At 48.1% G+C, this 16251-nt stretch overlaps 7 protein-coding genes across 7 annotated transcripts; 3 read left to right on the top strand and 4 right to left on the bottom strand.

Annotated features, from left to right (window-relative positions):
• The first annotated feature begins 50 nt into the window (after window positions 1-50).
• CNA07900 (IMP cyclohydrolase, putative) lies at window positions 51-2000 on the top strand. The gene is made up of 6 exons (XM_024656402.1): window positions 51-252; window positions 305-591; window positions 656-798; window positions 865-1166; window positions 1252-1549; window positions 1615-2000. Exons 1-2 carry the CDS (start codon window positions 96-98, stop codon window positions 508-510), a joined length of 363 nt encoding a protein of 120 aa, XP_024512045.1. The 5' UTR covers window positions 51-95; the 3' UTR covers window positions 511-591; window positions 656-798; window positions 865-1166; window positions 1252-1549; window positions 1615-2000.
• A 1037-nt stretch (window positions 2001-3037) lies between these two features.
• On the bottom strand, window positions 3038-4787 carry CNA07915 (hypothetical protein). Its single transcript, XM_024656118.1, has 3 exons — window positions 4329-4787; window positions 4019-4267; window positions 3038-3971 (listed from the first exon to the last, which is right to left on the bottom strand). Exons 2-3 carry the CDS (start codon window positions 4190-4192, stop codon window positions 3777-3779), a joined length of 369 nt encoding a protein of 122 aa, XP_024514190.1. The 5' UTR covers window positions 4193-4267; window positions 4329-4787; the 3' UTR covers window positions 3038-3776.
• Window positions 4788-5371: 584 nt separating this feature from the next.
• CNA07920 (siderochrome-iron (ferrioxamine) uptake transporter, putative) lies at window positions 5372-7723 on the top strand. The gene is made up of 6 exons (XM_567138.2): window positions 5372-5643; window positions 5692-5892; window positions 5955-6194; window positions 6256-6724; window positions 6799-7028; window positions 7113-7723. Exons 1-6 carry the CDS (start codon window positions 5463-5465, stop codon window positions 7604-7606), a joined length of 1815 nt encoding a protein of 604 aa, XP_567138.1. The 5' UTR covers window positions 5372-5462; the 3' UTR covers window positions 7607-7723.
• Window positions 7724-7825: 102 nt separating this feature from the next.
• On the bottom strand, window positions 7826-9215 carry CNA07930 (microtubule binding protein, putative). The gene is made up of 9 exons (XM_567139.2): window positions 9139-9215; window positions 9060-9085; window positions 8875-8951; window positions 8717-8772; window positions 8535-8603; window positions 8445-8479; window positions 8292-8393; window positions 8221-8231; window positions 7826-8169 (listed from the first exon to the last, which is right to left on the bottom strand). The coding sequence occupies exons 3-9, from the start codon at window positions 8909-8911 to the stop codon at window positions 8099-8101; spliced, it is 381 nt and encodes a 126-aa protein (XP_567139.1). The 5' UTR covers window positions 8912-8951; window positions 9060-9085; window positions 9139-9215; the 3' UTR covers window positions 7826-8098.
• Window positions 9216-9446: 231 nt separating this feature from the next.
• On the top strand, window positions 9447-11670 carry CNA07940 (expressed protein). Its single transcript, XM_024656403.1, has 3 exons — window positions 9447-10110; window positions 10160-10656; window positions 10712-11670. Exons 1-3 carry the CDS (start codon window positions 9525-9527, stop codon window positions 11579-11581), a joined length of 1953 nt encoding a protein of 650 aa, XP_024512064.1. The 5' UTR covers window positions 9447-9524; the 3' UTR covers window positions 11582-11670.
• Window positions 11671-11933: 263 nt separating this feature from the next.
• CNA07950 (conserved hypothetical protein) lies at window positions 11934-13555 on the bottom strand. The gene is made up of 3 exons (XM_567175.2): window positions 13449-13555; window positions 13287-13404; window positions 11934-13238 (listed from the first exon to the last, which is right to left on the bottom strand). The coding sequence occupies exons 1-3, from the start codon at window positions 13501-13503 to the stop codon at window positions 12161-12163; spliced, it is 1251 nt and encodes a 416-aa protein (XP_567175.1). The 5' UTR covers window positions 13504-13555; the 3' UTR covers window positions 11934-12160.
• Window positions 13556-15026: 1471 nt separating this feature from the next.
• CNA07960 (conserved hypothetical protein) lies at window positions 15027-16116 on the bottom strand. The gene is made up of 5 exons (XM_567176.2): window positions 16027-16116; window positions 15918-15969; window positions 15679-15745; window positions 15391-15448; window positions 15027-15336 (listed from the first exon to the last, which is right to left on the bottom strand). Exons 1-4 carry the CDS (start codon window positions 16075-16077, stop codon window positions 15418-15420), a joined length of 201 nt encoding a protein of 66 aa, XP_567176.1. The 5' UTR covers window positions 16078-16116; the 3' UTR covers window positions 15027-15336; window positions 15391-15417.
• Between the last annotated feature and the right edge of the window lie 135 nt (window positions 16117-16251).

Consider the following 16251-nt stretch of genomic DNA (forward strand, 5'->3'; position numbering starts at 1 on the left):
GTCGTACGGAGTTTCAAAATTGCCCTTCCTTATCATTAGCTATATGTCATCAGTAGTTACTCCAAAAATACCCATTGAGGAGTCTCTCTTTAAAAATGTTGTCACCGCCAACAAGGATCTCCCCAAATCAGCCATCATCCGTCACCGACCTCGTCGTCGCTACACTTGCCCTCAACAAGTACACCCGGTCAAACTCCGTCTGTCACGCTCTTAACGGTACCGTCATCGGTCTCGGTACTGGCCAGCAGTCTGGTATCCACTGCACTCGTCTCCCTGGTGATGAGGCTGATGTCGGGTGACTTAGACACCAGTCTCGAGTTGCCCTTCAAGGAAGGTATCAATCAAGCGAGCCGACAACAAGGCCAATGTCATCGGCAGAATACCCAGCCATGCCCAATATTTCGCAGCTATTCCCATCAAACACCCATATCGGCATCCTTATCAGTGTCTTCGAGGGCCTACTTTGGCGACGAGCTGTCACTCATGAGGATAAACCGAATATTTTTGTAGACTCAATTCAACTATGAATGGCAGGCCAACAGGCATGTCTACACAGTATTTGTAACCTCCAGTCTTTAAGGCTTCAACTCCGTAAGTTCTACCCCACCCGTCCAATCTTCTTTATTCTCGAACAACGCCTTTGCCGAAAAAATAGGTAAACTAGCAGAACTACAGTCAAATCTAGACATTTCAGGCCTACTACAGGCGCCCAGCAGTCAGCAACCCAACGAATAGGCTTTTGGTCCTGATTTTTTGCTTGTCCGAATGAGGATGATTAATTGGCATTCGTATATCACTGTTTGTGTCGTGCCTTCGTACGCGTCGCGTTCATGGCAACGACTGACAGACGCGATGCCTCATTAGTACGGCACCTTGACTTTGCTTTATTCGTTACACAACCCAATAGACAATAGGAAACCGACCATCTTTACAACCACTGCAATCAGAGCCTCCCCTTACTCACAGCTCCAACAATCGCCAAATACCACCTGAAATAATGTCCTTCTCAACAGCGCTCTCTGTCAGTGCCATCACTCATCCTCAGGCGAATAATACAGACGATGAAGAGAAAGATGCGATACTCCGAAACGGTGTCTGAACCGCTTTTGAGAAGGGATTTCTTGAGAGAGTTGCCGTGGGAGGTGGCGTTGCATGTCTTGAGCTTTGTAAGTCGTCCGAGTCGTCTTTTTTCCCCACAGTTAGATGGGGTGAGCCTTTGTATGTTGTCGCTTATCGGGGATAACCTAAAAGGACTTTCCATTAAAGTTCCTCGTCCTTATCATGACTCAATCTTCCGAGGACAACAGCGAATTGCCGAGTACCTTGACACAAGAGGAGGGAATGGAATGGTGGATGTAATGGGAGTGAATCAAGCGGAATTCTTCTTGATCAACGATGTGTTAAACCAGATGGCACAAAATGTATCCACCAGTGAGATGATTCAGATCGAAAGGATGGCCGTCGCGCTGTATTACCTGAAGGGTGGTGTCAAGTTTGGGATGAGGCATACCGCAGAGTTTTGGCAGAGAAATATCTCAACAGTTTGGGCGTAAGTATCCCTTTCCTCCTATATCAATTTGCCACCTTGATCCTAAGATGTATTTTGCTTTACAGATGCGTTCACGATTTCGTCGATGCCCTTCTCTCTGCGCCCATTTACAGAAGATTCATTCATCGCCTGACATGTCATTATCCCAAACGCCCTTCTAGTATAGCACGTGATGAAAGATTTGAGTCATATTTCGATGATTCTCTGGGCGCAACGGATGGTTCACACATTACTGTCCGTATTTCCAACAGGACGTATATCGTTGTCGCAAGTGTGCGATCACTGTGAACCTGCTGGCTGTGTGCACGTTTGACATGCGGTTCAGCTTCCTGTATTCAGGATATGAAGGACCGGCAAATGATGCATGCGTATTCCATGAAGCGCGACGCCAGTCTTTTACTATACCCAAAGGCAGGTATTTCCTCGGTGACGCCGGGTATCCGTTGGACATGTCGTCTCTCACGCCCTACCGCGCTATCACAGTATAAGAATATAGTCATATTTATATATGGCAACACTGATGAAAACGGTTAAAAATCTATAATATCTGATTCAGACCGTCGGTTACTATAATATTATGGTGCGTTACCACCTAAAAGATTTTAGAGGGTCAGGTAACGAGTACGCTTTCAGTCTTCGAAACTAAACCCAAGCTGAGCTGAGTCATTGGCTGCGTATAGGCCATGCACTGCGAAGGAATTGTACAATCTCCGCCATTCTTCCCGTCGTAACGTCATTGAACGAATCTTCGGACGTGTTAAAGGCAAGTGGGGTTGCCTCACCTAACATCGTAAGTACGAGACCGACCCAACAATCTCGTATCATATTGGCAGCTTGCATCCTGTGGAACATACACCAGGAAGTAAAGCTCGGAAAAGAGGACTATGGTCAGGGGGCAGATGGCAAGCTTCCGCCTATCCCCGTCGAGGACCTTGTCCGGAACAACCCGCTGTCAAGGAATGATTCCGATGAACTCGTCAAGCGTGGCCGACGCGAGGCTGAAGACATGAGGCGCAAGATTGCCGAGGCCATGTGGGCAGACTTGATCAGGGGTTACGACAGTGGCGATCACAACAGTTACGCGTCAGACTCAGAATATGATTCTAGCAATAGCAATGAGTGAAGCGATCTGACAGTACGGGAGCAACGATTGGAAGTAACTGATTCATTAAATAATGCAAAAAAATTTGGTCCGATTTTCATTTGAGACTGATTAGATCCTATCCGCCGGGGAAAAATGGAGAGAAGATTGTTCAGAGGTTGATGTGGTAGTATGAGGAGGCAAGGTGTCAGGGGGCTATCTCTTCTGGCGATAGCCTTCAACAGGTTAGGGACAACAAATGATCCGAGGGCCTCTTCAAATAGACAGCCAGATCAATGCCGGAAGATGATAGCTTTAAGTAGACGAAGAATACTTGGAGAGGACAACAATAGTGGATCGACAAGTATCTAAAACTATGGAAAACTACTGTCTTATATATCTTTACACCTTAAGCTCTGCTGAGTCATCTTTCCCACACCAGCCAGCTCTACATCCTTTTGCATTGCCGAAACCCGGTGGCGAGGAAGGTGGTGGAGGGTTGTCGATCTCTCTATCTCTGTATATCTCTCGGGGGAAGGCCGCGGCCGAAAACGAAGGGGTATGCTCGGACGCGGACTGAAGTGGATGAGGAAGGGTTACTGTCATAATCGCGCTGACATGAAGAAGAGGAGGTTTTGAGTAAAAGTGGAGTTTAAGAGGTCGGGTGGCGATAGCCACGTGACACAAGGGCGAAGAGAAATGAGGGGGTCCGTGCGGATGGTGAGAGTAATAGGAGGTCGATTCGTCGCTTGATCGGACATAGGAGTGCGGTGGAGTGCTCAGCAAGGGATACGATGGAGTACCTGTGGTAGGCTGATAGGGATGCCTCTGTTGGGGCAAAGGACAGTACTTATCTACGAGCACTTGCAGCATGATGCTAGTCGTAGCCATGCCGCTGTACTTGGCTGCCACGTTAAGCGAGTTCCAATCAGACCTTGCGCTGATGTGAAGAGCACTGCACACTGGACAGGGGTGATCCTACCCTGCTCTACTTCCGTGTTCAAGAACTCAAAGACTGCCGAGGAATTCTCTTGGAGGATCCGATTGGCTGACTCAGCAGTAGTTTCCTTGCGCAATAATGCAGCAACAAGGTCTCGAACCTCGTCCTTGTCTGTCTTCTCCTCAGCCTGATTTTTCTGCTTCTTATCACGCGATGCCTTTCTGGCTTGAGTTGATGCAGGCCTTTTTTGGGGCAGAAGATGGAGTTTTACGAGCAGAAGTCGATGTTCCGTTACTTCCAGCAGACAATGAGGTAGAGAGAGACAGGATAGGGCCGGAAGTCTGCGCCCTTTCTTTACTCTTGGAATTGGAGCTTTGAGTTTCCGGGATATTATTGCTTTCCTAGGTAGAAAAGTCAGTTTACTCGGAGGGGACGACCATTTACTCACTTCCTCCGATTCAGACTGATTTGATTCCCAATGAAAACTGTTCCCATGACCCTCAATTTCCTCCTGGAAAGATTCGGCATTGTTCTCCAGAGTGGTCGAGCCTTCTCCTACCCCTTCTTCCTCTTCATCAAGCATATCTATCTGTGCCAATATATCCACTACTCCCTCCCCCATCGCACCTACACAGCCTTCGCGGATGTCTTTGTAGACAAACGGCTTGTATCGGAAAGCCTGCTGCTGACGTTTCAGCTACAAGATGAAGCATCAGCGATGACCGTCATTAAAAGTTTTAGTGGTAACGTATGCATACTGTCTTCCGAACACTATCGTCGGCAGTGGGGCACTGCGTCTCGAGATTCCAACCAAATCCTGACAAGTCCAAGAGAGTTTTGATGACCTTGTGAGTTTTTACCAATTGCCCGAATTTTCCTCTGCTTGCTTTAGCAGTTCGGGAAAAACCAGGGTATTTCTGCTCAAGTTTCTTGATCTCTTGTCCAGTGATTTTTCCCGACCATCTAATCAGTGGTGTCTGCTGCAAGGCAAAAAATGCGAAGTCGCTTGACTGGCAAGAGAACAATCGGCGAGTTTAAATGCGCTTAAGATGCAACCAATTGACAAACTGTCTACCAGTCTTTCACAGCATCTCCTCGTGACTCAGGCATTCAATAACGGCCTTTTTGTCTGCGGGGAGGTAGTAGTGGTAATAATATTCCTTTTAGTTCAGCTTTCGAACGACGATAGAATATAATGACAGAAATGATGATGGTGAGGATGGGATCGTCAACCATATGACGCATCGGTTGAAATCGCTTCATATATAATTTTCGTCTGGGGGGCACACTAATCCTGCTTGCCAACTCGCCAACTCCCTTCGGCCGATTTATCGCTTGTCCTTTTTTTTCCTTCTCTCCGCCAAGAAACAGGAACACTGCAAAGGATCCAAAACTCGTACAGGGTCCCGCTTCCAATTTTGCCAATTTTGGATTTTTTTTTAATTAATTATCCATTACGCCCCTCACACAACTACAGCTTTCGGCCTTATCTGATAGGGACGGGGAGGCAGATCTCAAAGATATTACGACGAGGAACGAGGTCTCAGACCACCCTTACAATATTTTCGGCTAGTTCGCTCGAAACCTCAGTCCACCCCGCATCTTCCCCTCATATTAAGTGTAAACCAAGAAAATGGATTAAGGGGCCGCACGTTCTGCTGCCTTCCCTACCTTCCAGATTTTTGCGGCTCTTTGAATGACAGATTCTGACGAGAGACGAATCATAAAAAATTATCTGGCTTGTTGTGGAGTGCAGAAATCATTAAAACTATTTAAAGGCTGCGGATCGTGATGTTAAGGGGTGCATTCCCTCGCTACCCACTCGTTTTCTCGTCTTGCCAACGTCTTAGTCCTTTTTGATCTTAGATAATTGGGACAAAAGAATACCGACTATGCCTGACCAGCTGTATCCGGAGTATGAGCTTCAAAGGGCCATTAGCAACACCAAGAATGCTGATGACTCCACTGCTTTTGGTGAGAAATCTCCGGGTGTGAGAAGGATCGAAATCATCGCAGCCAGCTTCACAACCTGGCATCGATGGGTTTTGTTCATCTCTGTGTTTTTTATGTCTTGTAAGTTAGTTAGTCGAGTGAGAATGTGGAGTTGATCCGTTTTTGTAGATAGCTATGGCCTGGATGGCTCTGTCCGATACACCTACCAGGCGGAGGCACTCTCAGAGCTCGGCACTTCCGCGCAAGTCTCCACTGTCACTGTTGTCCGTTCTATTGTCGCTGCTGCTGCCCAGCCTGCGTTCGCAAAAGTTAGTGACTACTTTGGCCGTGTCAGTATCTTGATCATCAGCGTAATCCTCTATGTGGTCGGTAAGTACTACAGTTACTCCAACAGTATCTCGCTATCATTATTAGTTAACTCAATATAACAGGGACTATTGTGACTGCAACCTCCACGAACCTCGCTGCCTTCTGTGGTGGTTCAGTCCTCTACCAATTTGGTTACACTGGTGTACAGCTGCTCGTCGAAGTCTTGATCGCAGACGTTACTTCCCTTCGTTCCAGATTGCTCTTCAGCTATATCCCTGCTACCCCGTTCCTTATCAACGCATGGATCAGTGGTAATGTGGCTTCCGCTGTCTTGACACACAGCACCTGGGGATGGGGTATCGGTTCGTCTTTCTTCTCTTTTAGCTGAGATACTATGATGCTAATGTATTGTTGATGGAACAGGTATGTGGGCCATCATTTTCCCCGTCACGGTCATCCCCCTCCTGTTTTCCCTTATCCAAGCCGAATGGAGAGCCCACCGGAAGGGTCTCCTCCGAGAAATCCCCTCTCCGCTCCGTACTTTCGGTGACCGACACATGTGGGCCGATATCTTCTGGCAAATCGACCTCGTCGGTCTCCTCCTCCTTGCCGCCGTCCTTGCCCTCATCCTGCTCCCCTTCACCCTCGCTGGCGGTGTCGCGAGTATCTGGAGGACAGCGAGGGTCATCGCCCCTTTGGTGGTTGGGTTTGTGGTTGCTTTGCCGCTGTTTGTGTTTTGGGAATTGAAGGTCGCTAGGCACCCGATGTTGCCATTTAGGATCTTGAAGGATAGGCAGGTACTGGCGTCGCTGTTTATTGCCATGCTTTTGAACACTGCTTGGTACACGCAGGGCGATTATCTGTACTACACCTTGCTCGTTGCATTTGACCGGTAAGCCTCTTTCGCCCTTCTGCTCCAATTGATTCGCCCTTGACTAACGAGTGACTATTTCCCCATCACTGCAGAGACATCATCTCTGCTACTCGAGTACAAAATATCTACTCCTTCACTTCCGTCGTCATCGGTGTCTGCTTGGGTCTCATTATCCGTAAAGTGCGCCGACTGAAATGGTTCATCGTCGCCGGTACTCTCCTCTTTGTCCTCGCTTTTGGTCTTCTCATCCGATACCGTGGAGGTTACTCTATTTCCGACTTTGCCGGTCTTGTCGCTGCTGAAGTGGTCCTCGGTATTGCCGGTAAGTATTACAGCCAGTAATCCAGTATCTCCTCTCAAAGGATAATCAATTATTGGAGCGCTAATCAAATGAAAACGTCACTAGGTGGTCTCTTCCCTTACCCAACCCAGGTTATGATCCAGTCTGCCGTCCAGCACGAGCGCACAGCCGTCGTGACATCTCTCTATCTTGCTTCTTACTCTGTCGGTTCAGCCCTCGGTAACACCATTGCTGCCGCCATCTGGACCAACACCATGCCTAGCCACTTGTATAACGACTTCATCCGTGCCGGTCTCTCCACCACAGACGCATCTACCCTTCAAGCGCTTGCTTATGCTAGTCCTCTCCAGTTTATCATAGATTATCCGCCTGGTACGCCCGAGAGGGAGGCGGTGGGCAGTGCGTATAGAGAGGTGCAGAGGTATTTGACGATCACCGGTATCTGTATTTCGACTGTGATTGTGTTCATGGCTCTTAGTTTGAGGAACCCGAGGCTTGGTGATGAGCAGAGTTTGCCAGATGCCGAGAAGCTCGAGAAGGTGCCCAGTGAGATGTCGGGAGCTACTGAAGAAACTACGGAGACAAAGCAAAAGAACTAAAGAGGCGCTGGATTCGGTGTTCTTAATATTATATTATAATGTTCGAAGTGAATCTCGATGTACAATAGCTGCTGAGATCTTTGAAGCAGGCCAACAATTTGTGGATTTTCGGTGCGCTGTTATATGAGGTCAATATTCTGTACCAAGCAAGACAATAAGCATCCGTTCCTTTAGCGTCCTTTTGCCGTATCAAAGATATGAAATGGGCGGCAATCCTGGTACTAATAAATATCATAGTTCAATCCATTCCAAATAATACAAATCATACACAGAAGCCTGCTACTAGCCGATCTCCAGCAGTTTCCTCCATTTGACCGGCTCCGGCTCCCACTGCTACCTCCTTCCAAAATCCACCTTCTTCCGCCCTTCGCCACCCGAGTTAAATATAGTTGCTTTGCTTAGAAAAACGTCCCATAACTTTGTAAAAAGCAGGTTCTCGAAAACAGATTCCAAGATGCCGAGTGCAACAATATTATAGTATTGCCTTGTGGTTTACTCGGAGATGGCGTACTGTTCGAGGTCGCCAAAGGTGTTCTCCGAAGCATAGAGTACGTAAAGGAAACCTGAAAGACGAGTCAGTTGGAGTTCGCCGACAGACTGATGATTGCGCATACCATCTTCGTCCCTGCAAGCAGATATGTCAGCAACTTTGCTTCAAAGGCGCATCACTGCATTAGAAACTTACTTGTGCTCATCATAAATTGAACTCATAAGCGCCGCTGTTGGAGGAAGGATATCGTCAACGAAGATGAAAATGGCCTTTTCAGGCGCGAGCTTGATTCGTTTCCTGCAAAACAAAATCAGCATCACCGCAAGCTATTTAAGGATCCCCACTCACCTGATGACATAGACAAATTGCCCAACAGTAAGATCCTAATGAGTAACATCGTTAATACTGCCACCTGTTACAAGCTTTGATGTGACTCACGGCCGGTACGAGATATTTTTTCTTATCAATCGTTGGGATATCACTCTTCTCAGCCTTCTCACAGATCACCTATACAGCACGTATGCTCATATTAACCAATGCACGACCAATCGTCAAAGTTGCCATCCAAGCTGCCGAACCAGTGGCAACTCGAGGATAGCTGATAAGAACATTAGACTCACGGGAATCCTGTCCTGATACTTTTGCCTGATCCTCTCCGCTTCAGCCTTTCGCTTGTCTATTCACATGAAACGGACAGTCATCAGCACTAAGACACTCCCAATACGCGGAACATTACCCGACCTGCGAAGACGCAGCGACAAGCAGAAAGCTGACTCACCAAAGGGGTGTTCATCCTTAAACTTGCTTCGGACCATGGTTGCTATTGAAGTGGGTGGGATGTGATAGTTGCGCGTTCTGTGGAGACGATTGAGCGTTGGACGGGATGGAATATGAGATGTGAGATAGCGAGGCGGAACGAAGACGATGAGCTTCGGCTGTGCTGCGGGTAATAAAGGAACGTACTGTTGTTGATGTGGTTGTTGCTGTTGCTGGTGGTGAAGTCAGCACGCCTTTGCCATCCACGGAGTATCATGGAACTCACGCCGAGTAAATAAGGAGTAGTTAGACAGCAGTAATAGTAAAAGGAGTTGAAGGAGAGTAATCAGCACAGACATCCAACCACATCGCGGGCGAGTTGTTATGATGCCATCCTCCGCCGGCCACTCGGTGGCAAACAGCAGCGAGCCTATCGCCAGGGAATCTCGGTAATTGTTATTGCCTTTTGAGGCACGCTGTGAACCCGCCTATTTCCGCCGCCTAATCACTTCCGCATAGTCCGACAACATAGCTGACATCATCACTTCACGTCGTCCGTGGGTCTCTTTGTTTTTGTGATTTTCACCACTTCACTTGCACGTCCACCACGTACAACAACGAGCGCAGGGAGGAAGCTTTAGCGACCCGGCCTGGTTGACTCCTCCAGCCTAAATGTCGACCAGGACGAAAGCAGCCAAACCTCGGAGTGCGGGCGGCCGAGTTCGCTCATCTCCTGTAGCTATCCTCGATACTCAAGACTCGTCCTCGTCTGCCTCTTTCGGAAAGGGTATGCGCCGGTCTTCAAGAATTAGGTCTAAAAAATCTATAATGGATTCACAATCCTCCTACGAGTCAATATCCATGTTCGACGCATCTCTGGTACAATCAGCTGCTCAAATTCCTTCACAACCTGTGGCCGGTCCATCGCGACTACCTGTTCTTCACATCCCCTCAACAGTAATGGAAGAGTCAGAAGTTGAGACGCATCAAACGAATGTGTCCATTGGATCCCTTCCCGATCCGTCACACTATACTATTACCCTCGCCGTTCCGCCATCAGTCTCAGATAAGCTGTCAGAGAACGACAGACGTGATTGGTATGTCAAGGGAGAAGAGATGATCGTGGACGCTAAGCGAGGGAAAGAGAAAGAAGGGATATTGGATAGACGATGGGGTATGTTTGGAAAAGGGAAAGGGAAGCAAAGGGCTGACGACGGGGTGGTATGGTACGGCGCTGGGATGAGGTTTCCTTGCCTTTGTAAGTTGCGCCTTTATATCAAGTACCGATTGACTAAGCCCATTTCTAGGCTCCTTCCCATCCCTCAAGTCATTCGCGTTGGCAAATTCCCCTCCTCTGAACTCGTACCTTACCCCTCTTGAACCTCATCCCAAACCCAACCAAGTCCCACGAGTTGGTGCCAATTTACCCAATTGGTCGAAGAAGGAAAACTTTAGAGACACTGATCCAAGCTTGGAAGAGATGGATGAATTTGAGACGGACTGGAAGAATGTACCACCGGCACCTCTTCCTCCACCGCCTCCTGTGGAGATATCGAGGAACGACGTGACGGATGAATGGGAAAGACTGCCTGTCCAACCTGCGCGGTCGCCTCAGCTGGAAGCAGGCCCTTCTCGACAGCCTACGACAACAAAAAAAGCATCAGAATCACTGTTACAGCCACAAATCATATCTCCAATACTAAATACCGACGCCTCGGAGATCTCGAAACAATATAAAAGATGGTGGCGCAAAGAAGTTCATTCTGACCCATCATACGGTCTCATGTTCTCTATTCTGCCAACTGTATGTTCAACGTGCTCTCTTTCATCATGATGTAAAACTTACGGACTTGGTCCAGCCGCATTCCCAACCTCCACCTCGCAAAGCACCTCAACGACGCTCTTCGAGCGAGAGGCTAGTATACCCTTACAAACTACCCCGAGCATACTATACCTTTCCCGACTCTCATCCATATCACCCCGATATCTCCTACTATTGCTTCAAAAGACCTATGGCGAGAGTATATTGGGTGATACCGATTCATGGGCCAGTGTTGATACCAGGCGTAAACCATCCTATTGATCTCGCCGTACAGAACGGAAGTGAGGAGGTGGGAGATACACGGCTAAAAGGTTTGATACCTTCTTCTGCTACCTTTGCTCCTTCTTCTTCATCGCCTTCCGCCCCAGTTCAACCCATTCCTTCCTCATCATCCATCCCTTTTTCTCCTTCCGTCTCAGAAACACATCTACAGCCACAACCTTCAGCAGCGACAATCCACTGGACCCCTCCCAAACTTTCATGGTTTTTGCAAAAATGGGTCCGCGAATCATGGGCTGACGATCCCAGAGGTTGGTTCGGCTCTCTTTCATGGACCCTGGCTGGTCCAAGCGTATCGAATTGGATATCCTTGCCAGAGACCCCACGCGAATTAGGTTCGCACGTCTGTGTTCGCTCGTCGACGGCCAAAGACGGAGAGACAAGTAAATGTGAAAGGAAAGCAGTGAAACCCCAAATGGGCGACCATCTCCGCATGTATTGTGACGCGGAACGTGCACTGGAATTGCGTCTTTTTATCTCGAAAGCTTGGGTTCCTACACGAGACTTTTCGGGACAGGATAGAAAGCTATCAGAGGAAGAGGAGGCAGGGTTGGACAAGGAGAGGATAATGGGGAAAGTGAGGCTTTGTTTGGTCGGGGATAGGGGGGAAGCGTTGGTTGTTGCTTGATGAGGAACTTGAACCCTGTTGTTTGATCAGACATATTATGTATACCATCCTGTCCTGTAACATACACTGCACTGTTGAATGCAAGCTGGCATTATCCAAGATGTAATTGTAAAAATAAGTAGCCAGGCCTGCTCACTGTGAGGCGTCTTCATAACCGAATGAATGAAGGTCGTAGCCAAGTCGATTTCGGGGTACAAGGTTTATAGTTAATAAGCAGCTGGGTTATGAGGATTTGTAATAGCCTTTTCAAACAAAAACCATAGACGACAAATTAACAATGGTTAGTTGACTATCCAAGAGCGACTTCAGAAAGCCTTCAAAGTCTCAGAAGCACGATAGCCATCAGTCAGATCTATGATCACATAAAGTACATACCACATACATATAACAATGCTGAGAACTCATTTATAAGATACACCAAACCCGCATATTCGAATCAATGATTTGATGCAATAAGAAAACGCAATGCAATACCCCGCTTCGCTTGCCGACCATTGTCCTTAACACTCGATAAACGGTCTCATGATCCTTACCACACACCCGATACCAGCAGGTGACTGTGATTACCTGTCAAAGGGATCACATGTGATTGAAATACCCGTACGCCTGGGTAGGTTGGGCCATGCCGGTACCCATGCCCATACCCATATTCATGGGCGAAGTGGCCATCTGACCGTTGTACTGCATCGGGTACTGCCCAAATTGTTGCACTTGGGTAAACTGTGGGGATAGCTGTTGTTGGAAAGAGGGGGAAGTAGCAAACTGCTGAGTCTGCTGGAACGAGGGTGAGGCCATAGGCACAGTCGATTGATGATAGGTTGGTTGTGGTGACATGTGTTGCCTCAATGAAGGTTGCGAGGAAAAGGACATTTGTTGCGCGAATCCTGGAGACTGGAACGGGCTTGCCATTTGAGGGGAGGCAGAAAAGTTACTGCCGTTCATCATCATACCGTTTGAAGGGGATGTGGAAAAGGTGCTACCCCAGCTTTGGGGTTGAGCGGAGAGGAATTGGGATTGGCCATGAGAGAAGGATGGAGACACACCAGTGGTAGGAGTGGACATGTTGACTTGAAGAGGGAGTGACGAGTTGGCGCTATTTGACATGTCGATGAGGTTGGCTTCTGGCACCTTTTGCTGAGTACTCGTGCTTTCGCTACCGTTCACTGCAGTATTCCACACAGGTCCTACTGAAGAGATACCCTGATTCGAAGGTGATCTCACTGGTCGTCCTCTAGGGGGGTTCTTCCCAAACACTGGTTGAGCAGAGGCACTAGGAGGTAAAGGCGGGAGATCCCTTTCTTTCTTGATGTTCACAGCAATAACATCGTTCAGTTCTGGGTTGCGGTTATTCTCCTTGCCTAAATGCAGCCCTGTAGAACCCCCAGGCAGCCTTCCGTCCCTCTCCCTCGCCCTGTTTAAGCTTGTAGGCTCGACTTGACCGTTAGGGCGGGCAGCAGCTCCACCGCGGAATGCACCTTGCTCGTACTTCCTTCGAATGTATTTTTCAATCTCGGAATCACGCTCATCGTAGCCATAGGATGGCGGTGGGGGATGCAAGGCCTCGTTTGGGTTGTATATTGCATTGGAAGCTTTATTGCCCATGCTTCTGATGGTGGCGATCTGGTCACGAGTCCAGGTGTCAAGTGTCACCGACTTGCTGTGGGGCTGTGAGCGGGGTAAAGTTGAATAAGATGTTGAGACTTACACACGACTCTTGTGAGTCCCCAACTTGCGGTGTACGGAAGCACAACCAACGCAGAGAAAGATGCCGAGATTGACACTTGCCCACCTTGGAGCGGGAGCGTGGCAGTCGGCGCAGGTGTCTAATGCGAGTCAGCAAAGTCGAGAGACGTGTGTATGCACATACCATTTCCCGGGAGCTTCAGCAGCTCTTCCAGCATGCGCTCATTTCGTTGTTCCATTTCGCTGCGGACGGGTTGAAAGGAGTTGGCGAATGAAACGAGCGAAAGGAAACACGACAAACGGAGACAAGAAATGATTATATTTATCGTACGTTATTTGGTTGGCAGAGACGCGCGGGCCGAGCGCGACTAACCGACTGGGTCCAGAGCTTGGAATTTTTCGCGCTGCTTGTTAACGTTATCATTTTATTTTTCGTTCGGTATGCTATGCAAAGCCTATCGTATCCGCCGACGTGAATTATTTTTCGTCTACGTTCATCTATTCTTATCAACAAACAAACAGATTTTCATCGACTGACTGATGGACACCGAGGACGTGTGTGCGTTGGCATTCTGTCCTTCCGTTCCTCCGGATGTAATTGTTTCGGCGCACGGCCTTTGTTGCCACACAAAGATGACGAATACTCTGGGATGATCTTGAACCGCTCGGAATCTGGAATTGAAAGGGCATCGTTAAGGTCGCAGGCTTGTAATCCAGCTTGATGGAAGAGGTGGTGAAGGAAAGTCCTACTTTACTGATCATATGCTTAAGTGCGTGAGGGACATTAGCCATGAGCTTCTCGAATACGTCTCAGCAAAATAAAGTGGCAGGGTAAGCTGATGTTCTTATCGATAATGACCTAAAGGATGGTGTAATGCTGAGCCAAACAGGACATCTCGCTGACTATTGTCTGAAAACGTTGCGCAAAGCGGATATGCTGCAGAAATCACAAGTAGTGTATGTTCAAGCAGAGAAGAATCTGTTGGCTTCGGCCTCTTTGCTCGCACTTCCCTCTCTTCCTGGTCTACCTGCCGCACCTCCACAGATTGTATAGCTTTACTACGCTTTTCAGGACACAGACCACCTCTACCTCGCACTTGAATCCATGGTTGGTGGCGACCTGCTAAATTTGTTGATGGAAAGCGATACATTTGATGAGGAAATGACCAGATTTTACGTGGCGGAGATGGTGCTGGCGCTGGAAGAAATACATAAGCTGGGTTACGTCCACCACAGTATCAAGCCTGACAATTTCTTGTTTGATAAAGAAGGCATATCAAGATTAGTGATTTTGGGCTTTCTACAGATTTACATTGGACACACGATACGAGGTATTACGAGCCGCAGCGCCTTGCGTTATTGAAGAAGCATGGTGTAGATTTGGAATATCCGAGGGTGGAAGCGAAGAGGATGGATAGGAAGGACGTGATGAGGTTCTCGGGGAAGAAGTGGATAGGAAAAGGCCAAGAGGTGCTGGAGTTGAGAGAGAGGAATAGGAGAAAATTGGTGTATAGTCGGTGAGTGAGTCACCAGTTTCTATCTCCTCGCCGAATTGCACTGAATCAACGGTTAATACAAACTCGTACATGGGTATGTGATGAATCCACGACGGCGGGAATAGCGAAGATCCAGGCTGAGGAATAATCACATGGAGCACACTTCTTGGAGATACGCAAGAGGTGGGTTAATCGCATAAGTCCTAGAGACATTAGTCGACTGGACTGGAAAATTAGTTTGACCTTCCAAAGGATGGATGTTTAAATCTCCGCATCTTGAAGAATCTCATTACGGCCACGATTACATGACCGAAGAATTGTCTCATATGCAAAACGCCACTGAAAACACCATTACAACCCCGGTGACTGATGACCAACTATAGGGGACTGTGTAAGGCGAGGGCCACGTCGGTGTAGTGTTACGTGCCAACTCCTGTACCATCCGAGGACAATTGTAAATGCCTGTACCACCTAGTGTACCCCAATGTTGCAATGACTTGACGAATTTGATGAATACTTAGTATACACGCTGCACTGTTGTTTACTCGATTTCCGTGCAAAAACAGGTCCTGTTGCCTTAAAATAGAGTCAATACAATCTGCAAAGCACCATTCACGAAGTATGAAATACATCCATCCCAATCTGGTCTCGATTTGCTTAACCGGACTTGCCGACGGGCTGTTGGTTCCTATAGTCATTCATGGTCAGCCCCATCCTTCAGTCATCGATCATAAAGATATAGATTGAAGGGAGAAGATCAGATAGGAGCGAAAGACTATTTAGAAAATTGCGTCGTTCATGGGTAATCAGAGTGAACTATGCTTGATTTCGATATCATCCGGAGGACAGAGCGGGTTGAGATAGGTGATACAGGTTTTCAAGGAAAAGAAAAACCAAAGAAAAGGAAACTGTACTCACATCCTTCGCTTGCCACCAGGAGCGACAGTAACGTTGACGAATCGTCGGGTGTATTGCAATCGCTTCTCTGCATGGTAGGCGCACCGTCAGCGCCTGTTTTCCATCGATTTGTCGCCGCCCAATTTCCATCGACGTAACCCTCAGCAACTTCATCCATCGTCCCCCTTTTTTCACCTGCTCCTCTTCCTGCACTCCGTGTGCTGTCCCATGTGGCCATCAAATCTGGAAAGCATACTCACGAGCTCGGCCCTTGGGGACCTTCTTCTTCTCTTGGGGCTCAACCTTGGGGGTCTATTTTCTCTGTCAGCATTTACGCCTTCTAAAGCAGTAAAAAGCAGCTGCACTCACCTGAGACTTGACTTTACCTGCACGAGCGAGGGAACCGTGAACCTTACCCATTTTGTTACGTTTGTTGGATAGAGAGAAGAGGAAGGTGGATTCTTGACGGATGAAGGAATCGAACGGCGCGAGGGCGAGGTCTCGAGATTTTGGTGCGGTGTTTCGGAGTTTTGTCTGGGACTCATGTGGCGGAAGAAATTGGAGCCCCACGGCTAATCCTCGACTTCCAGTGAA

The sequence above is a fragment of the Cryptococcus neoformans genome, chromosome 1, assembly GCF_000091045.1.
Source record: "Cryptococcus neoformans var. neoformans JEC21 chromosome 1, complete sequence".
NCBI lineage: Eukaryota > Fungi > Basidiomycota > Tremellomycetes > Tremellales > Cryptococcaceae > Cryptococcus > Cryptococcus deneoformans.